Here is a 12,361-nt window from a genome sequence, read left to right on the forward strand (position 1 = left end):
ACTAACTGCAAAGCCGTATCTCCAACAAGAGAGGTGTGGTTGCAAGCTGAAGGTACATCCAGGAAGCAGTAGAACCTCTTGTTTCTGGATCTGGCACAAGTTTCCCAACCTGGTAAGTTTTAACTGTGATTTGGACTTTTTGCATTGTGCAATGCCCTTTGTTCCTTTGTGTGCCTAGTCGTGAGCTTATTCGCTCAGTCCTCTCAGACTCCTTGCAACCTCATGGACTGTAGCCCGCCAGGCTCCTCTGTCCATGGAATTCTTCAGACAAGTGTACTGCAGTGGATTGCCATGCCCTCCAGGGCATCTTCCCGAGCCAGGGGTCCAACCTGCATCTCCTGTGTCTGCTGCATTGCAGGCGGACTCTTTACCTGCTGAGCCATTTGTTCCTTTCACTTCCGTTCAGTTTAGTTGCTCAGTCGTGTCTGACTCTGCGACCCCATGAACCGCAGCATGCCAGGCCTCCCTGTGCATCACCAACACCCAGAGTTTACTCAAACTCATGCCCATCGAGTCGGTGATGCCATCCAGCCATCTCATCCTCTGTCGTCCCCTTCTCCTCCTGCCCCCAATCCCTCCCAGCATCAGGGTCTTTTCCAATGAGTCAGCTGTTCGTATGAGGTGGCCAAAGTGTTGGAGTTTCAGCTTCAGCATCAGTCCTTCCAATGAACACCCAGGACAGATCTTCTTCAGGATGGACTGGTTGATCTCCTTGCAGTCCAAGGGACTCTCAAGAGTCTCCTCCAACACCACAGTTCAAAAGCATCAATTCTTTGGCACTCAGCTTTCTTCACAGTCCAACTCTCACATCCATACATGGCCACTGGAAAAACCATAGCCTTGACTAGATGGACCTTTGTTGGCAAAGTAATGTCTCTGCTTTTTAATATGCGTCTACATTGGTCATATCTTTCCTCCCAAGGAGTAAGTGTCTTTTAATTTCATGGCTGCAATTACCATCTGCAGTGATTTTGGAGCCCAGAAAAATAAAGTCTAACACTGTTTCCACTGTTTCCCCTTGTTCCTTTAATTCTTATTAAATCTAAATTCTAACTCACCTCATAATACTCCGTCTCGGTCTCCTCGTCTCTCCCTGCCTCTCTCTCCTCCAAGCCTGCCAAGCCTGGCCAATTGCAGTGCATGAATCAGGTTTAGTTTCCTAGGTCACTCTGATTAGGTGTGTCCCTTGTAGACAGCACAGACTAAGGTTAAGTTAACTGAAGGACCCTTTCCTTGAATAGACAAGTTCACACTGTACATGCTTATAGTAATGACTCATGTTTGGTGGATCTTTGTTATAGCATCTCATGCTGAAATATATACACTCTTCTTTCCGTTTGTGCTTTTACATTTACTTTGTTATTTGAGAAAGTTTTGTGTCTTTTCTATATGTCTAAACCTGTATAGTATGTTTCTGAGAACACCGATCTTGTTTTCTTTACACTCAACTATTTGACATCTTGCTGCCAGTTGTAAGTGGGATGTTTGAACACTCGCCTACTTCTCAGTGGTTGGTGTTTATATTCCCCTCAACTCTTCCTTCTTCTGCTGTGATTTGGTTACATTCTTTCTACTTTGCAGAGTATATAATTCACACAAATGTAACTCTACCCATGCCCCAGTCCTTATTTCAGTCTCAGCTCTGGAAAATAAAAATACACAAAATGTTTAACATCATTTTATTTGTCATTTCCCAAGTCATATTTTGACATGTATATTAAAGCAAAAAGAGTCTCAGAATCTTTAAGGCCCCTTCCTACCTTGCCCACAGAATAATTAAAAACAAACAAACAAACAAACCTTCTTTGGAGACTGAACAGCGCCATCTGGTGGAATAAACTTGATTTTGTTGTTCAGTCACTCCCTTGTGTTGCACCCTTTGCAACCCCTTGGACAGCAGCTCGCCAGGCTTCCCTGTCCCTCACTATCCCTAGGGGTTTGCTCAAACTCATATCCATTGAGTCACTGATGCCATCCAACCATCTCGTCCTCTGTCAACCCCTCTCCTCCTGCCCTCAGCCTTTCCCAGCATCAGGGTCTTTTCCAATGAGTCAGCCCTTCACAACAGGTGGCCAAAGCATTGGAGTTTCAGCTTCAGCATCAGTCCTTCCAATGAATATTCAGGTTGGATTTCCTTTAGGATTGACTGGTTTCAGTTCCTTGCTCTCCAAGGGGCTCTCAAGAAAACACCACAGTTTCAAAGCATCAGTACTTTTGTACACAGCCTCCTTCATGGTCCAACTCTCATATCTTAACATGAACTGGAAAAACCATAGCTTTGACTACACAGGCCTTTTTTTGACAAAGTGATGCTCTCTAAAATGCTGTCTACATTTGTCACAGCTTTTCTTCCAAGGAGCAGGAGGTTTTTTTTTTTTTTTTTAATTTTGTGGCTGCAATCACTCTCGTTACTGATTGTGGAGTCCAAGAAAATGAAGTCTGCCTCTATTTCCATTGTTTCCTCATCTATTTGCCATGGAGTGATGGGACTGGATGCTGTGATCTTAGCTATTTCATGTTGAGTTTTAAGCCAGCCTTTTCACTCTTTTCTTTCACCTTCATCATGAGGCTCTTCAGTTCATCTTTGCTTTCTGCAAAGAGGTGTTATCATCTGCATATCTGAGGTTGTTGATATTTGTCTGGCAATCTTGATTTCAGCTGGTGAGTCATCCATCCCAGCATTCTGCATGATATACTCCACATAAAGTTAAATAACAGGGTGGCAATATACAGCCTTGATGCACTCCTATCCCAGTTTGGAACTGGCTCTTTCTTCCATCGCGAAAGCGATGACACCCCACTCCAGTACTCTTGCCTGGAAAATCCCATGGACAGAGGAGCCTGGTTGGCTGCAGTCCATGGGGTCGAGAAGAGTCAGACACGGCTGAGTGACTTCAATTTCACTTTTCACTTTCATGCACTGGAGAAGGAAATGGCAACCAACTCCAGTGTTCTTGCCTGGAGAATTCCAGGGATGGGGAATCCTGGTGGGCTGCCGCTAAGGGGTCGCACAGAGTCGAACATGACTGAAGCGACTTAGCAGCAGCAGCAGCTTTGTTCCATGTCTGGTTCTAACTGTTGCTTCCTGAACTATGCACAGCTTTCCAGGGTGATCTGTTATTCCCATCTCTTCAAGAATTTTCCAGTTTGTTGTGATCCACGCAATCAAAAACTTTAGTGTAGTCAATAGAGGCAGAAGTAGATGTTTTTCTGGAATTCCTTTGCCTTACCTACGATCCAACGGATGCTGTCAATTTGATCTCTAGTTCCTCTGCCTTTTCTAAATCCAGCTTATACATCTGGAAGTCTCAGTTCAGTTCACAAACTGTTGAAATCTAGCTTGAAGGATTTTGAGCATTACCTTGCCAACATGTGAAATGAATGTAATTATGTTGTAGGTTGAATATTCTTTGGCATTGTCCTTCTTTGAGATTGGAATGAAAACTGACCTTTTCCAGTCCTATGGCCACTGCTGAGTTTTCCAAATTAGCTGGAATATTGAGTGCAGAACTTTATTGGCACTGTCTTTTAGGATTTGAAAGAGCACAGCTGGAACATCATCACCTCCACTAGTTATGTTTATAGTAATGCTTCCTGAGGCCCACTTGACTTCACACTCCAGGATGTCTGGCTCTAGGTGAGTGATTACACCATCATGGTTATCAGGGTCATTAAGACCTTTTATGTACAGTTTTTCTATGCATTCTTGCCACTGCTTCTAATATCTTCTGCTTCTGTTAGGTCCAAACTGTTTCTACCCTTCAGTATGCCCATCTTTGCATGAAAGTTCCCTTGGTATCTCTAATTTTCTTGAAAAGATCTTTGGTCTTTCCCATTCTATTGTTTTCCTTTATTTCTTTGCCTTGTTCACTTAAGAATGCTTTCTTATCTCTTCTTGCTATACTTTAGAACTCTTCATTCAGCTGGAATAAGGTAGAATCCATATTTAAGGTATCCCCTACATCCATGGAGGCAGTTACGTTTAAAGAATCTGCCTGCAATGCAGGAAACACAGGAATGCCAGTTTGTTTCCTGGGTTGTGAAGGTTCTGTGGAGGAGGAAATAAATGGAAACCCTCTCCTGTATTCTTTCCTGGAAATTCTCATGGACAGAGGAGACTGTTGGGCTATAATCCAAAGGGTAGCAAAGAGCCAGACATGACTGGGTGACTAAGCATGTAGCTATAGCCATGGAATGTGTGCATCTGTCTATCAATAGTGTCCTGTGAGTTCTTTCACATTTAAAAATATTTTCTGTAGTTTAGTACTTGGGTGTCTGGTTGTATGGATGTAAAACTCTTGGTTTTCATTTTCTTTTCTTAACTTTCATGAAAATGCTCTTCTATTATTGCCTTGGTCTTTTAGTTTCTTTGCAGAATTCTACAGTCCTTCTATTTCCCCCTTCCTTTTAATCACCTGGAACTCTGAGGAACTTCCCATTACTTTTACAGTTGAAGACACTTTTAACATGTCTATTTTAAATATTCAACATGATGACTATTATAAAATATGTATAGTTATGTCATGGTTTAAATGACAGGTTGTGTCCAACTCTTGGGACCGCATGGCCTGTAGCCTGCCAAGTTCCTCTGTGCATGGAATTTCCTAGGCAAGAATACTGGAGTAGGTTTCCATTTCCTTCTACAATACATCTCTACAGCCACTCTATAATCAAGATGTAGAATATTTTCACCATCTCAAATGTTCCATCATGCTTTTTGAAGTCTCTCCATATTCCATGATTACACTATTTCTTTTTGAGGTGGAGGTTTGGGTTCAATGAGAAATGACCTTTTGAAGAAAAACAATAACTTTTAACTTTACATTTTATTCTGAAAATGGTAATTTTTTTTTAAACAAAGGTAAACATATAAATAGCTAAACACCTAAAGTAAAGTTAAACTTATGTGTTCTGATTGATGATTTTTTTAACACATATGTATACCTGTGTAACTATTACCCAGAACTAAATTGAGCAAATGTCCAGCACATATTCAGGTTTCCTTGTGTCTTCCCATTCTGTACCACACCTTATCTCATAGGCACTGCCTTCATGATGAGCTTTTCCACTGTTTGAAATGCCTACCAGTGAAATTATAAGAAACGTACTTAGTGAGTGTGTTTGATTTTTTCATTTACCAGAGCTGTGTGATTATCCCAAGCTGCTGTCTATATCAGTACTTCATTTTGTTTTCTAAATTAGTGAATATGAATCCATTGCATGAAAATGCTACAAATGTTTTATCCATTCTCTGAATGTTCATGGGAACCATTTGCATTTTTGCCGTTTATGAATAAAGCTGCAATGAACAGTTCTGTATGTGTCTATTCATGGGCATGCACTCCAGATCCTCTGGTAGGGTGAGAAGAAGGTGATAAACTTCCAGGTGCAAAATGGATGAGTCATAAACATGAAATATTCACTGTAGAGCATATAGTTAATAATTATGCAATTTTAAAAATCTTGATAGATGGTAACTAGACTTACTGTGGCAATTATTTTGAAATGGACAGAAACATGGAATCACCACACTGTGTAACAGAAAGTAACACAATGTGTAGGCCAATTGAGCAAACAAACACTTTGAAAAAGAGATCGATCTGTGGTTACCAGAGGCTAGGGCTGGAGATAGGGGACCTGGATGAAGCCAGTCAAAAGGTACCAACTTCCCGCTGTAAGATAGGTTAGAACTAAGGATGTAGTGTACAACATGGTTAATATGATTAATTCTGCTGTATCTTATGTATGATAGTTAATAGGACAGTAAGTCCTGAATTTTCATCACAATTTTTTTATTTATTTAATTAAAAAAATTTTTTTTCCATTTATTTTTATTAGTTGGAGACTAATTACTTTACAATATTGTAGTGGTTTTTGTTATACATTGACATGAATCAGCCATGGATTTACATGTATTCCCCATCCCGATCCCCTCTCCCACCTCACATTTCTTTAATTTTATATCTATATTAGATGATGGATATTCAGAAACTGTACTGTTGTAATCATTTCATGATATATTAAAATTACATCATTAGGCCATACACCTGAAACTTATGCAGTGCTTTATGTCAGTTATATATCAACAAAATTGGGAAAATTGATAATCATAAAGCCCACTCATAAATAGCATGTAAATAAAGGGGTTGTGCTATAACTTGTGTGATTGTTTTTAAGATCTACTATAATTAAAAAAAAATCTATTCACTTTCCTAAGTCCATGAAAATATGGATGACTCAAATGTCTAGGAAAACCTTCACCTACTCTCTAGAAATACATTATTGAAAGTTAGTATCTGATATATGGCTTTGGAACCAGTCCATATTAGCCACAGAAAGTTGTGGACATAGATATCAGGTGATGAATACAATAATTTATTTTGAAACTACCAACAGAAACAAGCTGGGGACATCTTGAAACTTTGAACTTTGATATTTACTAAATGGCACTAATTAACTAGCTTCACTGTAATGCATTTAAATTCAGTCACACTAGGTAACTGCAAATGAAGTAGATTTTGAACCCTAAACAGTGCAACTGAAGTATTTGTGTGAATGCACCATTGGGAAAATCTAACATGTTGTTGCTAATCAATGTCCTTCTCACCTCGTGGTTTTACACTGCTCATGGACAGGGTAAGTGGAAACAGATGTGAACACTCAGCCTTCCCTCTAAATATAACTATACTTTCCTTTGTGTTTCTTTCTGTTTGAATCTGGTTAAACTAGTCTGCACTGTGAGATAACCATAAGAATACCTTAATGGAAAAATTATCAGATATTCACCTGCTGCTGCTGCTGCTAAGTCGCTTCAGTCCTGTCCGACTCTGTGCGATCCCATAGATGGCAGCCCACCAGGCTCCCCCGTCCCTGGGATTCTCCAGGCAAGAACACTCGAGTGGGTTGCCATTTCCGTCTCCAATGCATGAAAGTGAAAAGTGAAAGTGAAGTCTCTCAGTCATGTCTGACTCTTAGCGACCCCAGGGACTGCAGCCCACCAGGCTCCTCCATCCATGGGATTTTCCAGGCAAGAGGACTGGAGTGGGGTGCCATCGCCTTCTCCCAGATACTCACCTAGAAGAGGAATGTAAGCCCATGTCTGATTCACGTCAATGTTTGGCAAAAACCACTACAATATTGTAAAGTAATTAGCCTTCAAGTAATAAAAATAAATGAAAAAAAATACCTAGAGGTAAAAAATAAATAAATAAAAAAATAAAAGAGGAAAACAAATTGAATCCTTTCCTATGTCATCTGAGTTCCACAGTGCAAAAAGGTACTCATGTAGATTATGGGGCCGTGTGAATATGCTCATGAAAATGTAAATAGCAAATATTTCACAGAAAAGCTAGATTATAATTCCAGAATGTTTAGGAGAGTCTTAATTGTAATATGAGGAAACTCTGGAGAACAATGGTTATTTTTATACTTTTACATATGGTGATTTTTGCAGGTTCAAATCTCATTTTAAATATGCTCAGTTGACTGTACTGTGATTACAGATTAATAGACCTATTAAAGGTCATTAACATCACTGTTAGTTTAAGGCTTTTAAAAATCCAGCTTAGGTACCAGATATATTTTCCTTTTACAAAATGTGGAATACAGTCTTAATTTCCAGTGTAATGCCAATACATTTAAAATTATTTTCAGAGAGAAATGGAAATGTTGACAACCTTGAAAAAAGCTTGTCACTTTTATTTTTAAACTTATAAGTTCTTTTCATTAGTTATCTATTTTTTACAATAGTGTATACATGTCAAGCTCAATCTCCCAATTCATCCCTCTACCCTTGGGCCCCCTGGTATCCATACATCCATTCTCTATGCCTATATCTCTATTTTTGCTTTGCAAATAAGTTCATCTGAATCATTTGTCTAGATTCTGTATATAAGCAATATTATACAATATTTATTTTTCTCTTTCTGACTTGCCTCACTCTGTATGACAGTCTCTAGGTCTATCCACGTCTCTGCAAATTACACAATTTCATCCCTTTTAATGAGTAATATTTCATTGTATATATGGACCACTTCTTCTGTGTCTATTCTTCTGTTGATGGACATTTAGGTTGCTTCTTTGTCCTGGTTATTGTGAATAAAACAGATAACTAATGAGAACCTACTGTGTATCATAGGCAGCTCCACTCAATGCTGTCTGGGGACCTAAATGGGAAGGAAGTCCAAAAAAAAGGGATATATATTTATGTGTATATATATATATATTCATATAACTGATTCACTTTGGTGTACAGCAGAAGCTCACCCAACAAGGTAAAGTAACTACACTCCAATAAAAATTAATGAGAAACAAAAAACTAAATTATATAAATGTATTAATCTAAGTAATTAAATCATATTAAAAACAAGGATTTTACTCCAAAAAAAATAAACTTACAATTTATTCATTATGATGTTTTTGTCTTTCATTTTCTTTAATAATCCAGTTGTCTTCAAGTTCTTTTAAACAAAACCTCTAATGAGTTTTATGATACCTTGTGAAATTCAAGGTGTGAATAGAATCTGCATCATTCTGCATTATTCATCTTATAATTTGTTGCATGTGATTTTAGTCCATTTGGCAATTACTTCGTGAACAACATTTACAGCACAATAAAGCTTCCTGTCCAGTCCTAAGTGTTACAGTTAAGAGCAGCTCAGGCCCCAGATCACTTATAAGAAAGGCTCCATCACCATTATTCTTGCTAAGGAGCAGGCAGACATATTATTTAATTCAGCTTCTTCTGATTCCCAGGTATATGAGTGATGGTTTATTAATCAATTAGAGATAAGGCTACAGGCATGTTTCCAGACAAAAGGAGGAGTACACAACGTGAAAGAGAAATGTGAAAGTTTGACAACTCTTCACCAGACATTCCAGTGCAACACTTATCCTCTCATTAACAACTGAACTCTTTCCAAAAGTGGTCTTAATGCTAAATGCTTGAATATTTATGCAGAGCTATTTTTCATAATTGATTGGTGCAATTGTGAAATTTTTAGCCTGAAAGTAATTGTAATATCGGATCCAAGCCATTATATCAAACTCACAGTATCTAACACCTACTGTGGTAGATGCCTGCGTGCCTGCACGCTGTTGCTTCAGTCCTGTCTGACTCTGTGCCACCACGTGGACTGTAGCCCTCCAGGCGCCTCTGTCCATGGGATTCTCCAGGCAAGGATACTGGAGTGGGTTGCCATGCCCTCCTCCAGGGGATCGTCCTGACCCAAGGATGTACCTGCATGCACCATGCCTCCTCCGTCAGCAGGCGGCTTCCTGCTTTACCACTAGCACCATCTGGAACGCCCACTGTATCAGATACACAGTCCCAATTAACAAATTTCCCAGAAAACATGTTGGCTTAAGACAACGCGTCCCCATATTCTTAGAGCTCCTGTGGCTCAGGAATAAGGAAAGGGCTTTGTGGGCTAGGTCTGAGTCACCCTGTTTGGGTGGCCGTCTGGGTACTGACTTGGGCCGCTGTCACCTGGACGCTCAGCTGGGCTGGAGGCTTTGCTTCCGAGTTGGCTCACTCTCCTGGCTTTGTGGGGAGGCCTCTGTACCTGACCAGCTGGGCATCTCTGCAGCTTGCTTGAGAGACAGCTCGCTTTCCTCACGGCCAGTGACCCCAGAGAGGGAGGAGGAAGCCTCCACACCAGGTATGACTTGGTCACACACTGTCACGTCCGTCATGTGTGATCCTTAGAAATGGACACTAAGTCCTGCACACTCAGTAGAGAGGACTTAGGCTCTAATATTTGGGGAGGGGAGTGTGGAAGGCATTGTGTAGTTTCCTAAAACCATCTCATATAGAAAAACGTCAGGTCAACTGAACAGAGTATTTTCTGGGGATGCTGCCATTACTCCTCAACTTCTTTCCTGTCTATAGTAACAATCCTGTTATTTCTAGCAGCACATTGTAAAATTTCAGCATACTTAAACCAGATATTCCACGAAAGAAAACTGTAACTTTGTAAAAGAGTTCAATAACCTTAACAGTAATTACAAGCATAAATCTAAAATGAGTTTTTGAAGCATAATTTCTTTTAAAATGAAGGTGTTAGCAGTATTAAACAGATTTCAATCGGCATAAGAATTATACTAGAGATATTTCATCTTGTTTAAGATGGATTTATGAAAACGGTGCTGTTGCTTAGTCCCTCAACCATGTACAACTCTTTGCGACCCTTTGGACTATAGCCCTCCAGGATCCTCTGTCCATGGAATCCTCCGGACAAGAATGCTGGAGTGGGTTGCCACTTCCTTCTGCAAGGGAATATGACTGACCCAGGGCTCAAACCTACATCTCCTTTGTCTTCTGCATTACAGGTAGATTCTTTACCCACTGAGCCATAGCGGAAGCCCATGAAAATGGTAGATCAACCCAAATGTATCTATATCACAGCAAAGTTATCCCACAAGGGACCTTGTAAAGTTCTTGTGGACAAGATGAGGAAATTAGCTAGTTAAATAGTTTATCAATATTCATAATTTCATTAAATGAGCTGATTATCAGATGCAATGTTCTCAGGCCTGCTCCATTGCTGTTTTGTATCATCAGTCAGTTTAACGGAGCAAAGGAGATACACCTGGAATGATACTGTGCTGCTGAAAGTTAGCCTGCTTTAGGACAGATTTATTGCTCAGAAAGACGCCCATGCGTGAGGCTGGGCTCAATAACAGGATATTTAGCTGTGATAATTATAAGATCCTGGGCCTGGATCATAGGAATAAACTGCACAGGTACAGGAAGACTAGAAACACTTTTAAAACTTAGTGAAAACTTTTCATCACTTTTGAGATCAATCTGAGTCAACACTATGATGGACAGCCAAGCCTGCTCATGAGACCAGAACTTGTGTTGGTAAAAGTGTAAGAGGTGAATGAGGCTGTTCTGAGTCCTGACAAAGTCAGTGCCCCACTGACTACAGTGGACTATTATATGTGCTTCAATAAATGATCTAGTTAGAGACAAATACAGATTCACAGATGCCCAAATAAAAGAGAGGAGGAAAATAGCTCAGGCCAGTGATAGTAATGATGCTTACTTTTAATTATGCCCTCTTTGTGTACCTTTTGGAAGTGAGTCTCAGTGGATTATTTTACAGATTCATGTTCTATGAAGCATCAAAATGAGGTGAATAACGGCACTAGTTCTGAAATCAGATAATCAGGACTCAAATCTCTCCTTTACAATGTAATACAAAGTTACTTGATTTCTTATCACTTGCTTCTTGCAAATACAAACACTCAAGCTTACCCAACATGGAATTATTGTGTAAATACACATATCTTGACATACATGGCGAAATTTGTAAAATTCAAGGATGAAAAGAAAATATTCTAATCTCCAAAAAGTAGTGGGAAGAAACCTAGACTGTTACTTAAGAGGAATCAAACTAAATAAGCATGTCAAACTAAAAATGTAGAGAAGCTTCATAAAAGTGGGGGAAATCTATCAGTGATGAGAGATGCAGACTATAGGCCATGAGAGGGTATAATTAACAAGTCTTTGTTAAAGGGATTAAGATATGCAAAGATTCAAAGTTTGTAATTCACATAGTAAGCATATATGTGAAAATTACTCAATATATAGGAATAATAAAATGCAGTTATATTATACCTCTTTTAAAATATTTATAAGAAATACTGAATTTAATTAATACTGAAATACTCCAATTTAAATTAGACATAAGCATTCAAGTGTTTCCCTTAATCTTAACCATTAGGATATTAAGAATTATTCATTGTTAATTTTCTGATTAGACAAGCAAGGGAAAAGATGTCTAATATCTAGTGTGAATGATAAATAATAATGTAACTTTTCTGTGTGATTTGATCAATGAAAATTACTGTATTTCTCTATATATATCTCATGTTTCCAGTAAAAAGAAAATTAAAGTAATGAATGTTAATTGAAAAAAAAAAAAAACCACTGTTTTCTTTCTACATTGACCTGGTCTGAGAAGAAATGTCAGGATTTTGGTTTCTGATGAGAATGGAAAATAAGGAAAAAGAGGGAAGATGAGCCATAAGATAAAATCTGTACTTTCATTCATAACATAATAATTCATTCTGTAACATTCTTAAGATGTTACTTCAGTCAACCAAGGTTAGGACTTCTGTACTTAAGGAGAATTCATTTAATAAGTCTGTATAGTTTTCTACCAAGAGAATCCATGTACAAATTTTATATAATATGACCCACAAGACATAATTTGACCTTCATTATCAAGAACCTCCTTACATATTTCAATTATCTGAATTTTATGTAACTTTTCTTCCCATTGAAACCATAATGCAGTAAGTGTAATTAACTGAACAAAAATATAATTCATAGAGGTAATGTTAATCTCTAATT

The 12,361-nt window shown here is 38.7% G+C and overlaps 1 protein-coding gene across 5 annotated transcripts in view; it reads left to right on the top strand.

Moving 5' to 3' along the window:
* CFH (complement factor H) overlaps positions 1 to 12,361 on the top strand; it is a 192,180-nt gene that overhangs the window by 123,422 nt on the left and 56,397 nt on the right. For 3 of the 5 annotated variants that reach the window (XM_043485479.1, XM_043485476.1, XM_043485477.1), the window contains exon 1: positions 6,518 to 6,636. The exons of the other annotated variants lie outside the window; for them this stretch is intronic. In XM_043485479.1, the coding sequence (XP_043341414.1) occupies positions 6,579 to 6,636 (58 nt within the window). In that variant the 5' untranslated portion in view covers positions 6,518 to 6,578. Of the gene's footprint in view, positions 1 to 6,517; positions 6,637 to 12,361 lie in introns of those variants that run through there. 5 annotated transcript variants of the gene reach the window in all.

Source organism: Cervus canadensis, chromosome 13 (genome assembly GCF_019320065.1).
Source record: "Cervus canadensis isolate Bull #8, Minnesota chromosome 13, ASM1932006v1, whole genome shotgun sequence".
NCBI classification, from domain to species: Eukaryota; Metazoa; Chordata; class Mammalia; order Artiodactyla; family Cervidae; genus Cervus; species Cervus canadensis.